The 25,591-nt window shown below is 42.3% G+C and overlaps 1 protein-coding gene across 3 annotated transcripts; it reads right to left on the bottom strand.

Moving 5' to 3' along the window:
* Positions 1-5,699: 5,699 nt before the first annotated feature.
* Positions 5,700-24,452, bottom strand: LOC147430853 (uncharacterized). 3 transcript variants are annotated; one of them, XM_086493393.1, is made up of 4 exons: positions 23,746-24,449; positions 9,615-9,670; positions 6,043-6,162; positions 5,700-5,955 (listed from the first exon to the last, which is right to left on the bottom strand). In XM_086493393.1, the coding sequence occupies exons 1-3, from the start codon at positions 24,122-24,124 to the stop codon at positions 6,064-6,066; spliced, it is 534 nt and encodes a 177-aa protein (XP_086349519.1). In that variant the 5' UTR covers positions 24,125-24,449; the 3' UTR covers positions 5,700-5,955; positions 6,043-6,063. The 3 variants fall into 3 exon arrangements, with proteins under 3 accessions (XP_086349519.1, XP_086349520.1, XP_086349518.1); XM_086493394.1 differs by having other exon boundaries at positions 5,700-6,162; positions 9,538-9,670; positions 23,746-24,452; XM_086493392.1 differs by having other exon boundaries at positions 5,700-6,162; positions 23,746-24,448.
* Between the last annotated feature and the right edge of the window lie 1,139 nt (positions 24,453-25,591).

Here is a 25,591-nt window from a genome sequence, read left to right as displayed (position 1 = left end):
GATGTAATATCATAAATCGGGTTCAATGTGAGTTCCAAGTTATAATTGCATTGCCAATGAAGAAACTTAGGTAGTGTAGATGTCAATAGAAGCGAAATAGGTTTGGGAGCCCAAAAAATTCTTGGAAACCCTAGGTATAAAGGTCAACTCTCAAACTATAAAAGGAGAATTTGGGATTCTATTCATTCTAGAGATAAGATCTGTGAAGAATCTCGGATCTCTTGTAGATCATCTTGCAACCATTTGGCTCCACAAAATGCAAGCTAAGTGACTCTCTATCTTCTCAATCACTTCCATTTGTGTTTATGATGCTTGATTATCTCCTAATTTTCATCTAATTATCTCTTTATTCTCTAATTCCTCATTCATCTTGTGATTTCTTTGTCTATGTGCTTCATTAATGTGTGTGTGTGTGCGCGCGCGTGCACGCCCATGCACGTGCACATGCACTAGATCTATGCATAACTAAGCATACATTCTCTCTAATTAGAGCTCTATGTGATTGTCTGCGCTTCATTAGTGTGTGCATTCTAGGGATTAGTGAGAGATTATCATCAACAATCCAAGTGTATGTGAGATTAAAGAGATGGAGTGTGATTGCCCTAATCTTTCATTTGTGGCATGAGAAAGCCATTTGCAAACGTGTAATGTCCCAAAGACGAACAGTTATTTTGATGAATGTCAAACCATGCATGTGCAAAATGAAAATCATCAATTTAAATGCCATGCATAGTATCAAACAAGTGAACATAAGCTACATGTCAACCCTAAGGTAAGACCGGGTAGGCCAAGGGCCAGGACAAACATGCGGTAAAGGGGGTCCTATAAATAGCGTAGCCAAGAGCCTGCATAGGGCATGGTTGGGTGGTTATTTGCATGTGCTAGTCCCTAGTCCCTTATAGTATTAGAGCTCAGGGGGAGAAGGGCAATAGAAGAGGGTGTGCGTAGGCATGGATTCTCTCTTGGGATAGTTTCCTACGACGTTAAAATATTCTTCTTCTTCTTCTTCTTCTTCTTCTTCTTCTTCTTCTTCTTCTCTCTCTCTCTCTCTCTCTCTCTCTCTCTCATTCCTTCCCTCATTCTTGCATGGCACAGTTGGAGCTGTGAAGCACAGCATGGGCATCGCCCCAAGGTCAAGGAAGAACCCTTGTCAAGATTGTGTGGGAAGGGATTCTTATACACAAGGAGGAGCCAGCATCAACCTTCACCAAATATGCTTCAAAAGCCATCATTGAGGTCGCAGGTTCGAGGAAGTCCATTCTCATTTTTTTAGCTAGCTGCAATATGCAATGTGTCTCATGCTTGTGCTCTCCCAGCTTGAGGTGCAATCTGTGCAACCGACATCGTCTTCTTTGAGGGGTTTCACATCATCAATTGCAAGGGCGTCCAAACTTGCTAGGGCTCCCTTCGAAGGGAAGGAACCCATAGCCCAAGGTGTTCTCTATCTTGTTCTTCAAGGTGTGGTTTGTGTGTCGGCATCCACCCAAACTATCCAGGATGTACAGAATCTCGATATTCAAAAATTTTAAGCCTCCAAAATTAGGAGCAGAACTTCCAAAGATCTTCAAGGCAGGATTTCGTCTACTTTGTTACTCTTCCTATCCTTCTACAATTCAACTACTCCTTATTATTTGAAGGTTGGTGTCCATAATTCTTGTCAACTACGGACCTGCAAGGTGTATAACCACGGAAGCTCAAAAACATACGCCATGCAAGGGTGGACGAACCTCAGGGACACATGCAATGGCCACGCAAAGGGACAATACGATCAGCAAGGGTTCGAGCTTCGGCAAAATGCACCTTTTTGGATAAATTGATTGAGCTTGGGCAAAGTAAACAAGGTTGCCTAGCAGTAAGGCAAGTTGAATACCATCAGCACCCAAAATGTTCAGAGAGGGTTTTCCAAAGTCGGGAAAACAACGAAACGTGCAAGGCATAATGCATAGTAGCTTACCAAACAAGGACCTTAGGTTGGCAAACTTTGTGATTATGTGATTTATTTGACTTCATATATGGTTGTATATTGAAGGACGCCTCCAAAAGGCTTTCAAAATTTATTTTGATACAAAGACAAGGCTTGCTACTAGCTATGATCATGGGTGCCAAGATGTTTTGGCATGCCCGGCTCTTTGATGTTCAAGAAGTAGGCACATATATCTCTCTCTACCTCAAAATATTGGGTTTGAATGTTTGTTAGGGCAAGGCTCTTAGGCAAGTTTTTTGAACTTGAGGTAGTAAAAAATGCTTATGATCAACCCATTGTCTGCAATCCAGATCTAGTGGGTTTTCAAAGGTGATTGGAAACAGGTGCATGCAAGCCGCAATATTGGTCAACTCAGGTACACTTTGTTTGCGTAATTACTGTATGCTTCCAATATGGTCGACAATCAATGGGGTTAGGGGCAATGCTCCGCATCAAGGATACTCAAGATTGCGGAATCTGTATTTTGTGGCTATCGATTTCGTTGGCTAGTGTCTCTTTGAGGTGCTATCAATTGGAGGGAAAAAGCAAGGCTTCTAGGAGCACGACTCTATATCGGTATATATGCATTGGGTGCATGGTCACTCCAAATCATTTATGGCTTGCTGGAGTGCATGCAAAATCCAACATCAACAACCATTCGATGCCAAGGGCGGTGATTCCAAAAAATCAATAAATGTTGACAAGCAAATGTTGCTTCGGTCAAGCAAAAATTTGATAGCTAAGATTCTTGAGCTATCTATTTCAAGATTGGGAAATCTTAAGGATTCTCAATCAAATGTATGCTTCGGCAAGGCCAATTCTCTATGAATGCTCGACAAGGTCGATTGTCTTGTGTGTTGACATTTGTGTGTCGACACGAGCCCATGTTAGAAGCTAAAAACACTCAGGCTCTATTATGTCTCATCTTTTTTATGGACTTCTCTGAAGCAAGGCTTCACTTCAAGGAATATTGTATAGAAGTTTTCAAAGTTTGGAATATGCTATCAGCATACGAACTTGGGAAACTTTGCAGCATGTTTGCTTGATTTTCACTCGAGGTCCGTATGAACCAAGCTGAGGGCATGTAGGGTACATCAGAAAACTCTAAATTTATCAGCATACATGGCTTGAGCCAGATTCAAGTGAAGGCAATTTTTCTCAGAGGAGTGACAAGGTTAGACAATTTCAAGTTCTACTTGTTTTTCTGTCTTTAACTTTTCATTTGAAAAAGCTTTCTCTGTTGTGCAAAGCAAAGTGCTTTGATATACTTAATGCAAAGCAATGCTTCTATTCCCTACCAAAGTACTATACATTGACACACAGGTTTGACAAAAACAAGATATAAGCTCACAGTTAGATTTGACAATGACAAACTATGATGTATCCATGCCATAACACATTGTACAAGACACGTATGGCATTGGCTCATTGTGTTGAGACCATCATTGAAGCCAAAAGCCTATCACTTTATTTTTTTTATATGCATGCATGGCACACCAATACAATGGGATTCATTCCGCTGAATCATTGTTTAGGCTTCCGCTATACCATCAGCTACTATGTTTAGGCAGAATTGAGGCTAGTAGATTGGCTTGTGATCATTGTATATGTCTACAATCGCAGGCACTTTAAATCATTGGCTCTATGTGTAGGGTGAAGCCAATATAGATGATACTTTTTGTGGATAGCAAGTAGGCATGGCCTCGTTATCAAGCAAGTAATTCATGAGAAGACATGAATTGACCAAGAGAGCCTCTCAGCACGTAATCTCTTGTTTGAACACCCAAGAAAATTTAGTATGACTACCTTCTTTGGGCGTTTGACATCTTTCTGTTCATAGCGAAATAAGATTATTTCAAGATCTAGTTATGAATGAGATTCCAACTTGAGAAGATCTATAGTTTAGTTGCAGCAGCAGTGATTGTGTCTCTAGGAGTGGTATTTAACAGCAGTCATTGTGTCTCTAGGAGTGGTATTTAAGGGGCTTTAATAGACAATCACTCCATAGGTGTTGAGGGTCACAGTATGATCCCATCACATATATACTTCCAAGGAAATCCGCAATCTGCCAAGGGGCAATAGGCAAGTTCAACTTCTCAATTTGATTACAATCACTGTTAGACACGGTAGACTATGTTGGTCATCGTTGATTGCTAGTTTGAGCAGTTTCCATCCAGAGTCTAACCAAGGGGTTTGACATTGCAGATTCTAACCAAGGGGTTTGGATTACAAAGGCAACACCCAGAGTTACCAGTTCAATACTACTTGATTTTCACTAATCTTTCATTTAGTGTTTAGCAGGTCAATGAAAAGCTAGCTCTTTAAGGCTAGTTTTTTGGTAAGGCACCTTTCAGGTTATATCTTTCAGGTTTGTAAACTACACTTGACTACGCTACGCGTAAGTGGATGATATGTTCAATCTCAAACTACACATATGATTTGGTTTTATTTCATTTTTTAATATACTTTGATTGACTTTTCCAAGTACATGTATAAGCTTGCATGCTTTCATCCATGTTTTCTCTTCATCATGGTGTGCCCTTTTTGTATGATTCTCTCTATCATAGATTTCATTACTCATGATTTGAATTGTCAATTAAGTAAAAGTGTATGGTAGTGGATAGCATTACTACCATGTGTTGTTTGCTTGTTTTGGTGTGTCCATTAAATATGGACGCTCCCTACATGTGCTCTCTTTCTCTCTCTCTCTCTCTCTCTCTCTCTCTCTCTCTCACCCCGCACTCTGTCCATCATCTCTATCTTCTTTTCTATGATAAAATATGGCTAAATGTCTACAGTTCTTCTATCATGAGAAAATGTGGCTAAAGGACTGAAGTTCGTTCATCGCTCCATCTCTCTCTCTCTTCTTGTCTATGAGCAAATGTGGCTAAAGGAACCAAAGAGTTGCGTGAGACGAGGGAGTAGATAGCAACTAGGGTCAAAAATCATGCTAGAAATGAGCAAGGCACCAACAACAATTTTTCAAATTGAAACATCCACTTGCTAGCCTCTCCATTTCTAATGATGGTTTAGCAGGGATACAACAATAACTTGTATTATCCAAAGAGTTTCTACAAGGGACTCCTTATATAGAATACTAGAAAGCATATAGGGCAAACACATACAGTGACATTATTTGTCCACGTCCCAAATTTGTTAATTGATCTACAAACGTAGGAAAGGATAGTTGACCCTTGCACATGTCTAGCTGACATGAAAGAGCACATGTAATAGATTCATTTTGGGAATTCCTAGCCTGAAGTACTTCTTTCATAAAGTCATACATCAGAATACTGTCAGCACGATACATTTTCTAATTTTGATGACTCGTATAATGGGAGAAACATAAGTTGCATTATCCAAAGAGTGTCTACAAGAAGGGGTTCCTTATATAGGAGTCTAGAAAGCATCTAGGGAGGACAAGTATGGTTTCTAGGGAGGACAAGTATAGTGACATCACTTGTCCACTTGCAAAGCTAGATCTACAAGTGGAGGAGAGGATATTTGACACTTGCACATGGCTACTTGTAATCCCTCGTGTATGATCTTTCCATGATTAAAACACACCCTTTTCCTATTCAATCTTTTTTTTTTTTTGACATTACTTAAATGATACTCCTCTTAAAATAAAGATGTGATAATTTCTGGCATTAAATACGTTCTTTGGTTGACCCCACATGATAGGTACATATATCATATGCAACCTCCCCGAGTCTAATATATCACCCAAATCAACTGCAACTGAAAGTGTATACCTTGGAGATGAATAAACCCAAACACAGCAATACATTGTGTCAATATTTAAGACAGACACCAATTGCAATGGAGCTCACACCGAACGATCACATCCAATTGGGATATTCTAGTTCCGTCTTACCACTAATTTAAATACAACATAAATTCTTGCACAAGCCAATACTGAGTCAAGAATCAATGACTTTTGCACTTTGGTTCCCCTGGTTGCACTCTGTTTCCACCTTAACAAACTGGCACTACATTCCATTAAAAGATGTCCATTGGCTAATCTGAACAGTACATACCAAGGGTAATGGCATCAAATTCCTTTCAATTGAAGGTACCTTCGCTGTTCCAGACTCGCTTTACCCTGCATTGCTGTCAAGGTTGTCCTTCTTACTCCAATAATTGTCAAGCTCAGCATCAAGTGACTGCCCGGCATATCGCTTATCTTTTAACCTCCACTATTCAGTACATTTGAAAGCTTATACCATTAGAATCAACAAACATTCTCCACAAATCAAATCCAAGCAGATTTAAGAGCTATTCAAGAAAATAAACAGCAGGATAGCAACACAAGCTTCTGAGAAATGCAATGCATGTATAGACACCAATACAATTTTCATAGCTACTCTACTGTAACACCAATCAAGATTCCTGCAATACCCAATTTGCAAGATTTACAGAAATCCCAACCTAAGTGTTCCTGCATGTGAACGCACTCTAACTCCAAGAAGGAGGTAAAAGCGCCCCGTAATAGATTTTAGACTGCACAATACTAGTCTAAAGCATTGTTTAAATCTAAAACCACACTCTCCTACTGAAATTGCCAAAATCAAAGATCATTGCCTACGCCTCCCAAATATCTCGAGGGTGGATGTAGTCAGCAGATGAGGAGAATGGAGAAACCCTTACCGTCAACAGCTTTTTTCGTTGTTCCATTCTGGGAATCCATCACTCTGAAGCAAGAAAAATGAGCATGTTTGTGCTTTTAAGCAACATAGCTATAACCAGGTGGGCTGTTGGGCAGCTGCGTTTTTATGCTGATGTACCAATCGACCAAGGAGGTCTCGCATGAGTTTTTTGTAAGCCACTTTACTTGAATGCAGGAGCAAACAATCAAGTTTACTGATTCTTGGCCTGTTGCCTGACCAAGGTCATGTGATTTTGCAAGCTTCGGACGACACACGGTATAATTACACGCCTTGAAGGCTATCTCCGTGCAATGAGGAATCACTGATGAGAAGAATCTTTGCTAGGAGATCTTTGTTCCATTCTGGGAATCCATCACTCTGAAGCAAGAAAAATGAGCATGTTTGTGCTTTTAAGCAATATAGCTATAACCAGGTGGGCTGTTGGGCAGCTGCGTTTTTATGCTGATGTACCAATCGACCAAGGAGGTCTCGCATGAGTTTTTTGTAAGCCACTTTACTTGAATGCAGTAGCAAACAATCAAGTTTACTGATTCTTGGCCTGTTGCCTGACCAAGGTCATGTGATTTTGCAAGCTTCGGACGACACACGGTATAATTACACGCCTTGAAGGCTATCTCCGTGCAATGAGGAATCACTGATGAGAAGAATCTTTGCTAGGAGATCGTGGGTTTCCAAAGCGAAGATACCAGATCTTTGTACAGATTGTAGATCTTTCAAGAGACGGTCGCGAACCTTTGGGATTGTTAATCTTTGATTGATCTTTCAAACGCCAGTTTGTGGAATTTTCGAGGAGGCACTGGCCGTGCTCTGAAGGGAAGATGTAATTTTTGGAAAAGAATCTCTATATTATTGCTCTGCCAGTCGCATGTCATGCAATGTTGCACGGTACACTGCCCAGCATCTCAAAAGAGGAGATGAACTTGCAAGCACGACAATGTCCTCATCCGCCAAAGACATACTTTTGAACACAGATTTGCTACATGCATTTCACATGTTTGCCAGTTAGGTTACGAGGTCTCTGGCAGTTCCTGACGAGAAGGTGGCAGGTGAAAGCTCTCAAATGTCTTCCGCAAGTCTTCGAGTGACACTCTTGTGCAGCCGGGGTTGCATGAACGGAGAACCTCTCACATCGCAAGCTTTTGATTTAAGGTCTCGGCCGCAACCTGCTGCTGAGTGGAGCCATTTATAGAGGATCAGAACTCTCTCTTATCTTTCATGTTTTCCGGAGAAAGCGTATGACAGAGTGGAACAAGAGCAACCAAGAATCTCTCACTGTCCACAAGGTCCATATAATCCGTGGATAAAGATACCAGGTTATGTTATGTAGTTCTACCTGCTAGGATATTTCCTTGTCCCCTAGGTAATAATGGACCCTAGTGTGTAATACAGAAGAGTCAAAGGCAGAGGAGGCTGGCAAATCCATTGCTGAAGTGAGCCATTGTTGCGCTTGTGCAACACCATTCAATGATTCATGGTTCTCACAATTTTGACAAATTGCAAGGCTCATGGACCAAGGATCCTTCTAGCACATGATTGCCATATATGGTATTAGGACAGGTAATATAAGGTGATGATGGTCGGAATTTGTCATTTGCCAACGATTAGCTTGCTCTTATAGCATTTAATCCTCCAGTGTCTGACTCTCTACAATGGACATCTTAGTATGCCTAGTCATATGCTACAGGGTGGAGATACCCGAGGGGTCCCTCCTCTCACTCCAATGCTAGCAACTAGTACTTACTACATATTGGACAGTAACAAAACCTTGGACCACCTTCATAATGAGTGACCTTAAAAGTCCCAATTGTTGTCCATTTTGAAAGTTACATGAATTATGCCACAGTAAGAGGGTAATCTCAAACGGTAATATCTTCTGGCCAAGGTTACACCTTACATCCTACAGTGACAAAGTGCCACATCATTATGGCAGAGCATCTCTACGCAGGTATGCCCATGCATGTTGTAGAGATCCCTCACGGCAAGTGAAAAAATATAGAATCTCGTGATGGTCTTCCTACTAGATGTTGTAAGTTTTTGACTGATTCTAAAGTAGTTTTTGACTATATACATAGCACGGCTATTTGTTGAGATTGCATACACTTTTTTGGGGGCTAACCAAGTCTATTGTTAGGGATGGTGATCTTCAGTTCTCTAGCTCTTTTTAGCATGCGGTACTAAAACGTTGAATACTAGGCTCACGCTCAACTTGCATATCATTTTAAAGTTGATGACCACTCTATGCGGAGTTCTCCATTATACGCTACAAGCATACATACACAACATGTGACTCGTGAGGACATAGGTGGTAAGGTACACCTGACAAGGTTCCACATGCGAAAATATTATTGTCCTCTACATGAGATTTTCAAGGACAAAAATTCTTCCACATGGGGGGAACAATGGTCTAGGAACATGGGTCAAAGGAAAATCTAGGGAGCAAAGGACTATGCAGAGGGAGACCACCGCATATAGGCAAGCCAGATGGTAATTTGCCAATCTTTGTCCCTAGACTTCATGCGCACAGCACATGGAACTCATGGCTATGGTGGCTATGGCTTCCAATGGCTTTTCACTCTTCACGTTTCAAATTGAACACTTCTGTGCATTTATGTTAAACAATCTGTTCTCACAAAAGGAATATTGATTGTGACATTGCCCATTGTTTCATTTTGTGAGGCCATACAACAGAGATCTTTAATATTAACGCAAGAATCTGCATGAATATGCTTCGGCACATCTTGTTTCAAGAAGGGCATATTTTCTGGCAGACGAATCACTAACATACATCTCATCAAATACAACAATACTGCAGGAGTAAACTTTAACACCCAAACCGTCACAAGATATGCAAGAAAAAATAGATAAGAAAACTATCCTACATGTGAAAACATTCAAAAGTCTTACAGGACATTTAACTGCATTCAAAACCGTGAGTGAGGTATTTCCCTGCCTTAAACCCCAACCATCACATATGCGTATACCTCATCAAGATCAGCATCAAGAGCTTCTTTTGTAAGACTTTTCCCTCCACGTCCACCTATTAACCAAGCCAAAGATTTTGAGCCATCTCTGAAGTGAGTACTCTTAATCAATGATTCACCAAGCATCAATATTCAGATAGAATCACACCACAAACAGGCGAGGAACGAAAGAGAGGAGGGGGTATTTAGGGTGGGGGGCAGAGGATTTTGGAAGAACAGCAATAAAGTGACCAACAGTATAAAGAAAAGAGAATCCTGGAATGTGATTCAAGAGCAGTGGCCAGGCATTTGAAGACAAAACAGAGCCTTTCCTATCCCAAACAAAAAATTTAAAACCATAAACAAGAAAGTCAAATCTTTCATCTTCTCTTCACTTCAAACTATTTTCAGCGGAATGCATCACACGAACAAAAAAACTTAGAAAGGGAAAAGAGTGCCCAGCAGTCCTAAGTATGCTCACAAATCACCTACATCACTATTTGCAGCGGAATGCATCACAGCAAAAAAAAAAACTTAGAAAGGGAAAAGAGTGCCCAGAGGTCCTAAGTATGCTCACAAATCACCTACATCACTACCACACAAATCTCCGCGATTACTGCAGTGGACAGGAGCTGGCATAGTTGTACAGCGAAGTGCCAGGCTCTAAGAAGATCGACCCACAAAGGGTAGCAAAAGCAAAAGCTGCAAAAGCTTCGAACTTCTCGTGAGGCAACGCCTTCGTGAATCATTTGCAAATTGATCAGCGAGGTTGTCGGTATGCTCACTCGAAGTACACATAGGTGCATTACCACTGTGCTAAGGAGAGACTCTCAGTGTGAGAGATCAACTTGAGTTATGTACTTGCTGTCAACAGCGAGCTCCCCAAAATAGAGACCAGAGTTGGGCATTGAAAAAGAGACTCACTATGCATATGAAATATGCACAAAACCACACAAGCGCAGATCCGAACCTTGGATAAAGCAGCAACTGGTTCTAGTCTGTTCATGCTTATGATTATGAGTGAATAGCACCATTTGCTACACGGTTCCTAGATGAACCTGTTTTGTTTAGAGGAGATTTCTAGCTGGGAGGATGATATCCTCCACTTTAACAGTGGAGCAATCCCAATGAACTTCGTGCCTAGAGTCTCTAATAAAGTAAAAGCATCGCCCTATGTCACTTGTGAGCTGGGAGTCGACGAGGTCGTTTACGAGTCACTTCCTTGGTTGTATTATCAAGGAAACTCCCGAGGACAGCAATTAAATATAAGGGGAGAAGCGTGTGTGCCCCAAGATGTGAGGATGGACCATCTTGTGTGTTCACCACACACCCTTGACACCTAAGCTACTGTGTGGACTGAAGCTTAATGCACGGCACTAGGCTTAAGTAGCTAGAAGCTCCCAATCTGGGAGGTGAGCCAGGTGTGCTCAATGGATGGGAGTGAGACGGGTGTCAATCTCTTATGATGTTTGTGTCAGTTACACGGAATGGGAACGGGGGACAGCGGAACGTTTCCGGAACAGGGCCCCCCCAAAAAAGCGGAACGGGAACGGGGGCCAAAACGGTCAGCTTAAAATATGCTTAAATTCGGTTGGATTTAATATATATGTTAGCAGAGAGCCATACACACCCATTAGTCCAGCGAATAAAACGTCTGTAGTAGGAACAGAGGCCAAAGAAACTTTGGACGTCATGAACCGAAGCAAGTTGTGGCCAATCTGAAATAGCTTGAACCTTTGTTGTGTCCATGCATACTCGATTATGGGAGACAATGTGTCCCAAATAGTGAATCTCTGTCAGGAAAAATTCACTCTTCTTAGCATTAACTTGAAGTTTATGCTTCTGCAATTCTTGAAACACGGTCTGTAGGTGTCGTTTATGTTCTTCCTGTGTGTGAGAGAAGACTAGGATGTCATCAAAGAAGATGCTTGTGAACTGTCAATGAGGACAAAAAATTCGGTCCATCGTTTGATTGAAAGTTGCTGGAGCGTTAGTGAGGCCAAAAGGCATTACTAGAAACTAAGTTGTTCAGAATGCGGTCTTATGTATGTCTTCAGGAGCGATACGAATCTCATGGTAGCCGCTCTCAAGGTCTATGCGGCTGAAAATTCGTGCCCCTTGTAGTTTGTCTAAGATATCATCGATTCGGGGAATTGGGAATCTATTCTTAATCGTAATCTTGTTGAGAGAACGATAGTCAATGCACATTCAAAAAGTGCCGTCTTTCTTCTGAACAAGCAAAACTCGTGAACAGTAGTAAGGGAGAAGTGCTAGGTCGAATAAGACCCTTCTCGAGGTGTCAATCGAATGGGCTCTAGTTGTAAGGTGCAACGGAAGTGAATATTGAACTTTGCTCAAGATGAGTGCTCCGAACTGTGCTCAAGGTTCTTTTTACTTAGGGAAGGGAAAGCCTTCCGTTCTTTAATGAGAGAGCGCAAGTGATCACAAACAAAGTGAATAGACATTGTGCGTGAAGATGCATGAGACTGAGAGATAGAGAGAGAAGAGAATACGACACCGGGACATTGTAAAACCCTCCTCCGAAGGCCCCACTCTCGATGGCGAGAGTGGTCTACTATTGATTGCACAATCTGGTACAAGATGCTGATGCAAATCTAATGGGGATATGTCGATGTCGACGGTGTGGACAATGAAGATAAAGCTATCTGCTGCTATGACTTGATGTACAACAATGCCATCTATCGTGCTTCAGACTTGCTGAATTTACTGCTCTTCTGTCTACTAAATTTGCTTTGTTGGAAAATGCTGATTTGAAAGTGCAAACGCTGAAGTAGCTGCTGTCTGCTGCTACCAAAAACACTGGTCTAAACTGTGCAAAAACGCTGTTTCCTGTGGCCTGAAAACGCCAGACAGCATGCACAAAAACACTGGTTATGGCTGTGCTGCTACTGCAGAAAACGCCAAGGCCAGGGCTGATGGCGATAGGGGACTGTTGCTGAAAACGCCAGGGCTCCAGGCTGAAAACGCTGGTCTTCTGAGGTGGGGGAAAAATGCCAGGTTGAGGGTTCTTGTCTTGCTTGAGAATCGGCCTGCTGAGCAATGCTCCCGTTGCCTCCTCTGCCAGAAAGTGCTAGCTTTGGTTTGCTTGTATATTATCTTAGCAAAATTACCCTACCTAGTTCCCAACAAAAGTCACTTAATAAATAAGTGAAAAATGTCAAAAATAGGGAAAATAGGTTTAATGCACTGGAAAATTCCCCTAATGGATTCTGATAGGAATGCTGATGATCATGATGTGTGCAACCGGAGGATATGCATCTAATCTAAGTGACTGGTCATGCACGGTCTGCGAACAGACTCACAAAAGTGCCAGATCACTTCCTATTCTAGACTGACTTGACGGAACTGAACCCTGGTCATGCTGTAGCTTGTCCACGAGGGTTGGATGTGTCACGTGACATCCCCTCCTTTTCAAAGTGAGGTATTGGTACCGAACTGTATGGCATCGAGGGAGATCGCCAACAGCATCCGGAATTTTGGGAAGGACTCTTCGCCGGCCCACTCTGAGGTGTGGGTCGTGCGATACTTGAACTTCATAAAGGTTTGCAACGCTTGCTTCTTTGGGCCGCGCCGAAAGCGACACAAAGGCTTCTGTGGCTCCTTCAATGCTTCAACTTCGTCTAGAGTCATGCTTCTTCCTTCGTCAAGAATCTCCATGGCTGAAAATTCCTGAAACCACTTCCAACACAAAAACATGAACATACCTATTCCATGTAAAGTGACTAGAAAAAATCTCGTCTTCTTAAAAACCTGTGCATGCAATGTAGATGAACAAATAGACGGAGTGCCAAACCGTTCACCACACACACGCAAACAATGAGAGCGAATCTTGTCTTTCTGATCTACATCAATCAACTGTGGCAATTCACAACGGAAATGCCCAAGCTTGGTGCTCATACTTTCTTGTGCTCTTTCTACAACTGTGTCGTGCCAAGGAAGAGACATGGAATGTGACTTCCTTGAATGCATACTTTTCATGAATAATCCGCATACATCCGTGCTCATTCATGAGTGAAACGTGCTCAACGTACAATATGTCATGCCTAGGAAAAGGGATCACATAAAGACGCTGATTAAAATACAGGAAACGATCACGAATGAAACACTCGAACAATGCGTGCTGACGAATCATTCGAACACATAGTACTTCCTGTAAGGGCTCTTTGAACCTAGGCTCGAGAGCCAAGGTCGATTCTTCGGGATCTATCGAATCTTCTTGTGGGGGTTCTGTGGACCTCGACTTGAAAGCCAAGATCGATTCGTCGTGATCGATCGAATCTGCAAATAGGTTAGCTACGCTAGAAAAGGCATCAACTAAACCATCATCCTTGTGAACAATCACGTCTTGATCATATAAATCATCATCCTTAACATAATCATGCAATTCCTGTGTATCATGCTTTGGAGAAGACGAGACTGAGAGAGTCTCCTTCTCCTGAATCCGTTCAATCTTCGCCTGCACATTAAAAATGAAAGATGGAGAATGAACAACTTGCTCTCCACGAATGACAATGGGAAAGTCACTTTTGACATTGAAAGTGAACGTATTTTCCACCCAATCAATGAGAGGGTTATGCTCACGAAACCATCGAATGCCCAAAATCGTATCACATCCAGAAAGAGGAGAGACTAAAAATTTTCTACGGAAAGCAGCTTGTTGAACTGTAAACAACACATCAAGGCACTCCTTCGTGATGAGAGAGTCCATACCGGGAGCGAAGCCAGAAACCTCGAGAGGAGATTTATGACTAACCTCTAAGCGGGCTCGCTCAACAAGAGGGGGGCTAATCACATCATGCATACTGTCTGGGTCAAACAATATGACAAAACGTTGCCCTGTCATATGACCATAACATTTAATGAGAGACTCGTCAATAAGAGGGTCATGAGAAACTTGGGGCACACTTGTGTTGTCATTTATTGCATTGACAGAGGAAGTGGTTCTGTGGGTTCTTTAGATTCATTCGATTCAAGCTTAGTACATGTTCTTTTTATGTGACCCTTAATGTGACAATGAAAACGACGACCTTCCTTATAATAAGTGCTTTGCTCTTCCGACATGATGTATCCTCCTAAAATTCCTTGTGCTACCTTTTCATCTTGAGTGAGCTTAGGTTTAGCAATTGTGTTAGCCTTACCCTTAGGTTCATTGGAAGAGTTCTTTTCTGAGAGACTATCGGAAGATTGGTTAGAAGAGTTACCGTTCTTACCGTTCTTACCGTTCTGAGGGTTCTGAGAGGTCTGAGAGGTACTTGTGGAAGTCTTGTGTTCCTTAGGCTTTCCCTTGTTGTGCTTCATCTCCTGTGCGAGAGCAATCGCTACCGCCTTGTTGAGATCGATTGGACGAGTACCTCGACATCATACTTGATATACTCGTCCAATCCATAAAGGAATGCCTCCTTGCGCTCCGCATCCAATTTGCGTAATTGAGTGCCGAGCTACAAAACACGATTAGAGAAAGACATAACTGGCATACATTTTGCTTGAGACCGCGCCAATCGTCCTTCAATCGTGCGAGGTACTGTGGTGGCAAAAACCGCGCCTTGAGCTTGTCTTGGAAATCAACCCAATCGAAGGAAAGGGGCGTGAATTCGTCGGCTTCCTCTAGGTGCGCGGCTAACTGTGCCTCTTGCCATGCATGGTACCAATTGATGGCATCACTGGCAAGGTACATAGCTGCCGTCAAAACCTTGCTATTTCTTGTCTTCTTAGTTGTCGCAAAATAAGCATTAAATTGATGCAACCAAGAATGAATAATCGTAGCATCCATCTTACCATCATACTTACTGAACTGGATCTTCTCTGTGACTGGGGAGTCCGAATCTCGGCTTGCGCCACTTGAAGAACTACCAACATCTTTGGTTGGCTCGGACTTCGAGGCGAGAACATGTCGTACAAACTCTTGCATGCGTTGTTCACTCTGTGCCGTACGCTCTGCCCGTTGTTCTTCAGCCACCAAGCACGCTTGATTACGCTCACGCTCAAAGGTGTCTTGTCTGAGTTGGCGTTCACGCTCCAAATCTCAGCTTGCGCCACTTGAAGAACTACCAACATCTTTGGTTGGCTCGGACTTCGAGGCGAGAACATGTCGTACAAACTCTTGCATGCGTTGTTCACTCTGTGCCGCACGCTCTGCCCGTTGTTCTTCAGCCACCAAGCACGCTTGATTACGCTCACGCTCAAAGGTGTCTTGTCTGAGTTGGCGTTCACGCTCCAAGGCTTCTTGTCGTTCTGCTTTTCTTTCTAGTTGTGTCATCGCAACGCGAGTCGTTTCTTGTTGTTGTGCCATCATCTCTATCATCGACTTGACCATCGCCTCCATAGGATTTGGTACAATCGGTGGCGTAGATGGGGAAGGGGGAGGGTCGGGAAAACCTCCTGGTAAGGAAAACTCTTCTTCGCCACTCCAATGCTCACCACCTCCATGCGGAGTATCCATTCCGCTTCGGTGATGACCATACACTGTAATCTTTGGTTCTTAAGTTCACGAGGAACTTGGGTTCTTGTGGGTCTTGGGTTCTTGGGTTCTTGAGGGTCTTGAGTTCTTGAGGTTCTTCTTTCGCTTGCAATCTGTGTAAGAGAAGGATCTTCTCTTCACCCGAGTTCTGCTCTTTTCCGCGGGCGCACCCCTTGGCAGCCTTGCGCTCACACCAAGGTTGCTTTTTCCCACCTCACGTCAATTGGCTGGCTGCTAAGTGCACGGTCCGCTCTCAATGAGTGAAAAGAGGCACAAGGGGAGGCTGGACAAGTCCTTCTTTCTTGGGTTTCCTGTCACTCTTCAAAAACACGAATAGGAATCAACACGCCCAAGAGGTCTTGGGTTACGTGCGACCGCAACAAGCAAAAAAAAAATTTATGGTTCTTGTGTTCTTCTTTCCTTGAGTGATACAGAACACTGCCAAAGCTCTGATACCAATGTAAGGTGCAGCGGAAGTGAATATTGAACTTTGCTCAGCTCAAGATGAATGCTCAAGGTTCTTTTTACTTAGAGAAGGGAGAGCCTTCCGTTCTTTAATGAGAGAGTACAAGTGATCACAAACAAAGTGAATAGACACTGTGTGTGAAGATGCATGAGACAAAGATAGAGAGAGAAGAGAATACAACACCGGGACGTTGTAAAACTCTCCTCCGAAGGCCCCACTCTCGATGGCGAGAGTGGTCTACTATTGATTGCACAAGATGCTGATGCAAATATAATGGGGTTATGTCGATGTCGACGGTGTGGACGACGAAGATGAGGCTATCTGCTACAGTGAGAGGGTTTTTCTCACTGGAGACATCCGAGTACAGAGTATCCCTAGTGCGTCATTCAAAGTAATGACAGGAGCACTGTGAAAGGGAATATCTGTAAGGCCACCAGGAACGGGTACTTCTGATGCGTCACAACGGATGGGTGACAGGGAGCATCAGTAAGAAGTATCCGACCATCCGGGAACGGACATCTCTGATGCGTCATAGGATGGGTGACATAGAGCATCGTGAAGGGGATTGTACCGTAAGTTCGGTAGGAAAGGACTAGGTGATGGGTATTCCTGATGCGTCACAAGGTGGGTGACGGGTGCATCGGAAAGGGGATATCCATAGTTGAGAGGAAATCCGAACTGGAAAGAGGAATACGCGTAAAGACGCAAGCACAAGAATAAAGATGGGTTCTGAGAAGCTTTTCTTAAAAAGCGGAATATTTTAACGAGTTTTCCGGGAAGAGCAGACGCTTTCCCGCGAGGAATCTATGTTTGCATTGCATTCGTGCATGTGGTTGCATCCAGGGACGCCTAGGAAGTGTTGTGAAAGGAATTGTTTTGAACTTATAAGGTTTCATTGAGTTTTTGGGCAGGTTCAGACCAATTTTAAAATATGCCGGCCACCCACTTAATAAGTGGGCAGCCACTTAGAAAATGAAGCAACAAAACCAGCCAGCGAATTCTCTCTCCCTATTTTGGGTAGAACAGCGGCAAAAAAAAAAAAACACACGGCCGCGATCTCTACGCAAGCAACTGTTCGTGCCGTGACCAAGGAGCTATAAAAGCACCACATGCCCTCACTGAAAGAAGGTTACCAACGCCAGCAAGAGAAGACTCTGCCGCCAAAAGTCTCTCGCGCGAGACTACGAAGCACAGAAGTCGCTTTTCCCGCGCAAGAGCGACAGGTATCTATTGTGGATTCGTCATACGAATTGTTGTCGCATGTTTGTATGTGTGTTTGCAGGTACTTCATTGCGAAGGAGAAGGAGAAGCGAGAAGGCTTCGGCCTACGCTTAGGAATTCCGGGAACAGAATTTGGAAATTGTATGTGGAGTTTCGACTCCGAGTACAGACGGAAAAAGGATTGAGAGCTCGTCTCTCGGATTTCCCTTACAGGAAGGAAGGACCACCGAGTCAGAGATTTAGAACGGAGGGGTTTTCTCCGGTTCTTGTGCTTGTAAAAAGATTCTCCCTAATAAAGGATTCTCTTTAAGGGGGGGACCAGCCCATCTTCTGGTCCCCAATACTGTGTCGATCTTCTCACTCTCTCTCTCTCTCTCTCTATCTATTTCTCTCTATATCCTTTGGCTTCAGTATTAAGTGATAAATTCTATTTATCCAAGTATATTTTATATTGTTATGCGCTCCCGTTTGTGACATCTACTGCTCTTCTGTCTGCTGAATTTGCCTTGTTGGAAAACGTTGATTTGACACTGCAAATGCTGAAGTAGCTGCTGTCTGCTGCTACCAAAAGCGCTGGTCTGGGCTGTGCAAAAACGCTATTTCCTGTGGCCGGACAGCATGCACAAAAATGCTGGTTATGGTTGTGCTGCTACTGCAGAAAACGCTAAGGTCAAGGCTGATGGCGATAGGGGGCTGTTGCTGAAAGCGCTGGTCTTTTGAGGTTGGGGAAAAACGCCAGGTTGAGGGTTCTTGTCTTGCTTGAGAATCGGCCTGCTGAGCAATGCTCCTGTTGCCTCCTCTGCTAGAAAGTGCTAGCTTTGGTTTGCTTATATATTATCTTAGCAAAATTGCCCTATCTAGTTCCCAACAAAAGTCACTTAATAAATAAGTGAAAAATGTCAAAAATAGAGAAAATAGGTTTAATGCACTGGAAAATTCCCCTGATGGATTCTAATGGGAATGCTGATGATCATGTTGTGTGCAACCGGAGGATATGCATCTAAATCAAGTGACTGGTCATGCACAGTCTGCGAACAGACTCACAAAAGTGCTAGATCACTTTTTATTCTAGATTGACTTGACAGAACTGAACCCTAGTCATGTTGTAGCTTGTCCACGGACACATAGGGTTGGATGTGTCACGTGACACTAGTTATGAGATGCAATTTGAGGTATTTGTGGGTTCGGTTGATTGGAACAAAGTATGGTACAACATGGCATTTGCCAACCTTGGAGAAGATTCATATCGTGCTTGGAATCCAGGTGGGTGATGGCATTCTGGCAAGAAAATAGATGCTTTTGCATTTGGTGTGAGTGGCATGCTTGGGCACATAGGTGGTGCTATGAAACTGGATGAGTTTCCATATGATCTAGGAGGAAGTTTGGGGTCAATTCGGCAAGTTTATGTCATTGTTTAGGATGAGTGTTGAGCATAAATGCTCGACTTGGGGTTGGGCAATGATGATAAACCGCTTTTGGCGTGTACAAAGTAGTGTATATATGCATGGGTCTATATACAAAAAGGTGTAAATACATGCATTTGGAAGCTTTGCAAAGTGGTTTCAAGTTTCAAAAACAATGCGACGTGTACACATTGTAAATAGTTATGCTTGCGTGCTGGCAGTCGAGCACCCATACATGCCTGGATAGGGTGTCAAAGCCTTAGATGTGGTCCTAAGTGGCTTCTTTTGTCTCTAGGGCATGTGTTTGAGCTTTTTAGAATGTAAATAATGCAAGAAAAAAGTGTGGGCACTCTTGTCCCGCCTGGGAAGTTTGACACATGCGGTAATTGTCTATTTGCGGTGCCTGATATGTAGCAATGCGCGAAGTGCCTTCGAAGTGGTCAAAAATGGAACGTGGGCATGTGGAAATGAAGTTTGGGTATCAAGGCCCAAGCCTACAAAATTTGGTGGATTTTGGAATCCGTTTAGTATTTTTCCGTGAAAAATGCCCGTCCGGGGTCAAAACTAGCCATAAATAGCCCAAAAAATGTCAAAAAAGGGTCAAAAATGGTGTGAAAAGGCTTCAAATTGCCACATCAATCACGGTGCCCTGAATTTTTAGGCGGAAGGAGAACTTTTGAAGCCAATATCAGCACTTTCACCTCTGTGTGCGTGGGAGGAAGCAAGGTTTTTACAGGTGGTCCTATGCATTCCCGCCTTGTTCACGTCCGGTTTTCAAGTGTATGGAGGAGCGAATGAGAGTTTCTTCTCTTCAATTTTGCACTTGGGAGAGTCTATGGAAGTTCCAAGGTTTCCATGGATGTGTGTGTGCGAGGAGTTAAGGGAAGAAGGTGCGGCTTTCTGCAAGACTATGTGACCCTGTATCCGTGCCATTAGGGTTGAGGCTACTCCAAAGAGTCCAACAGAGTGGAGTTTGGTGAAGCTTTGGCAATGGTTTGAGAGAGGCCTATTGTGGCTGGAGTTTTTGAGTTTTTGATGGTTTTTCTTGTATATTTTGGTCACCATCAAGTGTGATTTCAAGCGTTGATCAACACGATTCACCTTGTAGTGTCTACAGGCAGGCAAGGGCTTGTAGGTCGAGGTGTTTGAACTTTGAAGTTTGAATGGGGATTGTGGGGAGGATTTTCATTGAGATCTTGAGTGGTGGTGTGTGTGGTGTGGAATTTAAGTAAACTCCTTGTGTTGTGTTAAGTTGTCTGGGTGGGTGAGTGTGCGCAGAGTGTCTTTTGCTTCATCAACATTATTTGTGACTATCTCTACTCGCATGAAGTGTAGGACTCTCAAAACATCTGAATGAGAGTAAAATATTTATTCTTTTTTAATTCACAATTAAACCATTATGATAAATGGCAAATCATTGAAGCAACATACTACTCTAATAACCATCGGTACGTGCCCAAAATGGAGGGTAAAATTGCATCACACTACTCTAATAACCAACAATTCAATGAACTAACATACATACCTTCATAAGGTCAAAAAAGACTAAAGTTAAAAATTATAAGCAAGTCTAAACGATCACAAAAATACAAAAGTAAGAGACACAAGAAAACTAACAAAGAAAAAGAGTGAATCATTTATTTGTTACTAAATAAAATTAGAAAAAAAAAAGAACCATTGAGCAATTAAGATAGGCAAAATAAGTTGAAGAAACTTACTTGACTAAAGCTTTAAAACAAGTACTCAACTTCAAACAAACAAGATAAGACGTCACAAAGACTTAAAGTAACCTGCTAGTTAAAAGTTGGAAACTTGACAAAACGTGATCATAACTTCATTGCTTGTCGCAAAAGGTAAAATAAGATTATCACCTTTATCATGCATAGCCTGGACAATAGCTATTGCATCCCTACTCACATCATTAGTGCCCAAGAATAGCTCAGGTTTATATAGAGTTCATCCCTACTCAGAACCTACTCTATAAAACCAAAAAACTAAGTTTCTGTCACACTCTGGAGGTGATGGGCATACTCAGACACGATAAAGGCTAGCACTTGTCAAGTAAAGAGTAAACTATGATTGCTAAAGATATTAAACAACAAATTAGTGTGCTACTAAGATAAACAATGTCTGGGCTTTTAATATCCTCACATTTATGGAATTTACTACTAATTGTCTTGAACATTGCAAAAGAAGAATCGTTGAAAATAAACTTACTACATGGCAAAAATGAACAAACATTTCTTTTTGAATGAGTATCCTTTCTCAACAAGTAAAGAAATAAGATGGCATTATTGAATAGCAAAAGCTAATATACAAGAATAAAGATGAGAAAACTAACATAATCTTACAGTCAAGAAACCATGCTAATTCACACCAACAAACCACTGTGATAATAGACACACCATTAAACCAATGTACTCCTTTGACAACTTGCACCATAGGCTAGATATGGAAAGGTGAAAGTTGAAACTACAGCCAACTTGAAAAGATGCAGTTTAAAAAAAATCTTGTGCTAAACGTTCAGCACGTAGTCAAAAACATACCATACAAATAAACACATCGAGAAAATCACGACATTGTACACATCCTACCTTGCTCTTGCATCCCCGTAGACACACGATCAAGATAACCGCTCGGAATCTGAAAAAAATTGCAGCCGATGTGTCTCCTCTCAAACCTTGCCCAAAGCACTCTAGATCCTAGAGAGCTCACACACAACGACCCAATTAAATCTGATACAAAATCCGCACATATGTTCTCTTTGTAGAGACGATACATAGGTAATCGAGCAAGAGACTCCAAAGTAGCCCCAAGCGGATCGGTAGTAAATCAGCCCGTCAAACCTATCTCTAGATCCACAAAAAAGCACCCAACACAAATTCCAATATCAGATCAAAGTTAGAACTCCAATACTATGTCGAAGCACTTGTTATTTGCACGATTATAGAGGGATGTTATAGATTGAGAAGTCCCATTCCAAGGTTCTTCCAGCTCCGTAGAAATTGCATAGGGACACGTTATGTCCAAGGATTCAAACACATCGACTAAAGTCCTGCTGCAAAAGTTTGCAAAAAATTCCTTTTTTGCATTAGGTCTTCAAATTTGAAGAAGTGTCATCTTCCACCACTACAACAGGTACTTGTTCAAAGGCCAAGACTTTGTTCTACAAAGGTGACGATGAGACTATTTCGTCTCCCTGCATCACGGTTGGAAAAGGAATTGTGGACATTGGATTCCTCGCACAAGCACCAAAATCTTCTGAACCTTCAACTTTCTTAACAAATATTGAGGCTTTTAGAGTAGAACTAGGATGTCAAGGCAGCACCTAAGAGGTCAACGCAATCTTCGTCCTTAAATCAGTCAAGGATCCTCTTGCACCAAATGAGTATGAGTAAGTCTTCCACTCTACCACCAAGAGCTTGCAAGAACTTGAGTGTCAAGCATGGCTCGCGAGGGGAAACTTGACCATCATCAAGGTAGGCCTTCACGCTTCTTTGCCGGTGTGGCAAATTTATTGAGCAACTTCATACCCTCCTCCTTATGCAACCTTGCCTGAATCCAATCACCTATTTAAAAGTCTCCACCATTCTTCCGCTTCCATACAACAACACAGTATGTGTTTGTATGCATGTAGGCGTCTAATACCAATGTAAAGACTTGAACTTAGCACTTAACTCAAAATTCAAACTAAGAATCTCTCATACTCTCACTCTCTCTACACACACACACTTGGAGAACTTGGTTGCACTGCTTGATAGAGGACCTACTTAAATAGAGGTTGAAGAGGTATGACAAAGAGCCCCATCCCTGTGTAGGATCATGACCGCTAAATGTGTCCTTTAAAGGTAGCTGTGGCGATCAATATAGCTGTGGCGATTAATATAGTTGTGACCTTTCCAAAAGACACGTCCCTTCACGACAAATCCCCTTCAGTAGGCACAACCCTTCATGGTAGCCCTTGATAGAGGAAAATAGCTAGTCCCGATAATCGTGACAAAGATGATGGGAGACACGATCCAAAGTTGTGGCCTTATAATTTATGACGCAAGCATGTTGATTGAGCTATGATAGGATGCTTTGCCTCTGCAATGATCCTCAAAGTGCTTTTGCGCATTTCATGAAGTGCTATAGCTTGTAAGTTGGAGGTCTTCTTCAAGGTGACCTTGGAAGTCTAACCAGCTTCAAGATAGGTTGGACAACGGCAACACCAAGAGGCCTTTCTTCAAACAGAGGAAAGGGGGCCTCAGTTGTCTACACATGCCTACAATCCGATTATCTGGGCTACTACATTGTTTGTACACAAGACTACACAAACCGTGTGAATCTAAAGCTCACACTCTCATGGTATTTTTCCTACTCCCACCTATGTGGTGTAGATGTAGCCCTTTGGAAAGCAGATCATGATTAATCTGGTGTTGTTTTTTTCTCACATAGGTAACAAAAATCTTAGTGAGGCAAAAAGAGTTTTTAATTCACAAAGAGAGTTTTTTTTTTAATGAATAGATAACAATAAGCAAAAAAACTATAAAAATGATGATTAGAGAATGTAGAAAAACATAACTTGAACAACAGAGTTCATACCTCTGTTAAAGCGCACACTTGTGTGGCCCCGTGTATGACCTCTGCCTTGAGCTAAAGCGCCCTGTGAATTTTTCTTTAAAACACCTCCTCCTTGTACGCCGAGAGATGCCAAAGGACGAGATAACAAACCTCGTCCATGGGACGTATAGGGAAGAAGAGGCGGCAATGGCATTAAGGGTGGGCCAAATGTCCAAGCACCATAACCATACCCATAGCCATTAACATAATTTGGCGACAATGGCATTGACGAATAATTCAAACCAGATCCATATAAAGGCGTAGTTGTGTGGGCAAAGCGTTTGAACTCCTCAGCAGTGTTGCTGCTGCTCCCAAGGTCAACACCCACATCATGTGTAGCACCGCCACCTCGGCTTTGCATGTCACGAAGTTGGCACAAAAAACTGCTTTGAACTGGTTATTCTCTGCAGATCTGGGGGTTTCAAGCTGGCAAATTTATATTTTTCCTAGACTCTGCAACATCGTTTCCTTCGCCTTCAGTAGATAGAAATTCAAGAGAATGCGTAGAGTGCACCTTTCCGTGCCCATGCCTAATACTCTCTTGGGCTCTGGTAGCATGGCGATCAGCAATGTATGGAAAGAAACCTGCAGACGGCACGATTACATTTCGAGCTAAGGAAGGAAAAGCCCCTTAGTTAACCTGTGAAGGAAGCTTCCTTGAGCTGAAAGAGCAGCATTTTGACTGAATGCTTGATGAATTCCCAAAATTCCTTTAGATATTTTTGAAAATTTCCCAAAATTCCTTTAAATATTTTGAAAATCCCCAAAAGATGCCTTCTTTCAATATTAAACATCTCCAAAGACAATTTATTTTGCATTTCTTCTTACATGATGATAGAAGCAATGGGCTCTCCGTATGGAATGGTTAGACACAAATGCCTCTATTTGTGAGCTCATTGGTGAAATTGTCAAGAAAGTGTAAACTATGCAAAAAATGGAGCAACCCATGCAAAAATTGGTACACGGGTATGCTCGCTCTCTCTCTCTCTCTCTCTCTCTCTCTCTCTCTCTCTCTCTCTCTCTCTTTTAACAGTCTTGAGTTCAACTCCTCGTCAGCTAGATCTTTAAGGTCTCTTGGGATAGTTTCCTACGACATTGAAAACTCTCTTCTTCTTCTTCTTCTTCTTCTTCTTCTTCTTCTTCTCTCTCTCTCTCTCTCTCTCTCTCTCTCTCTCTCCCTCTCGCACGCACGCGCGAAAAAAGGTTGATTTCTATTACTTGAAAGATCCCTCAAAATACCAAAATGGTGCCAATTCTGAGGGCAACTACATCAAGCAAGCCCAAAGGTAACAAGCTAGAACTATAAAAATTGGATATAACTAGCCACATAGGCAAACTATAGAAAGTGAAGACCAAGGTAAAAAACCTTTCCTAGAGAGAGTAAAAGTGCCCTGGCAAGCTAAGTGGAGAGAAGATGACAACACCTTCTGAAAGATAGGCACTTCCACCAAAAGCACATGTTGCACTTGGATATCAAAAATTTGAACCACCAAAAGCCACCAGTGGTGAAAAGGACAAGGAACGTCTACCACCATAAGCACATGTTGCACTTGGATATCAAAAACTTGAACCACCAAAAGCCTACCCGCCAAATAGAAGGGGGAGAATAGTCGATGTGACAAAGATGAGGAATAAGAAATAGCTAACATCACTAAGAGACTTTAGGAGATTCATAGCAAAACTTAAGGGCATGATAGTAAATCCAACCTTGACGAGAAACCCTTACAAAAGCTACAGGTCGAAGGTAAGGATTTTTAAATAGGTTTTGCACGTGAAACAATGTATCAGCGCGCACATCAACAAACAACATGGGTGCTAGCAAAGAAGT

The sequence above is a fragment of the Adiantum capillus-veneris genome, chromosome 21 (genome assembly GCF_014529385.1).
Source record: "Adiantum capillus-veneris isolate H3 chromosome 21, ASM1452938v2, whole genome shotgun sequence".
Classification (NCBI taxonomy): domain Eukaryota; kingdom Viridiplantae; phylum Streptophyta; class Polypodiopsida; order Polypodiales; family Pteridaceae; genus Adiantum; species Adiantum capillus-veneris.
This window is presented reverse-complemented; position numbering and strand designations above follow the sequence as displayed.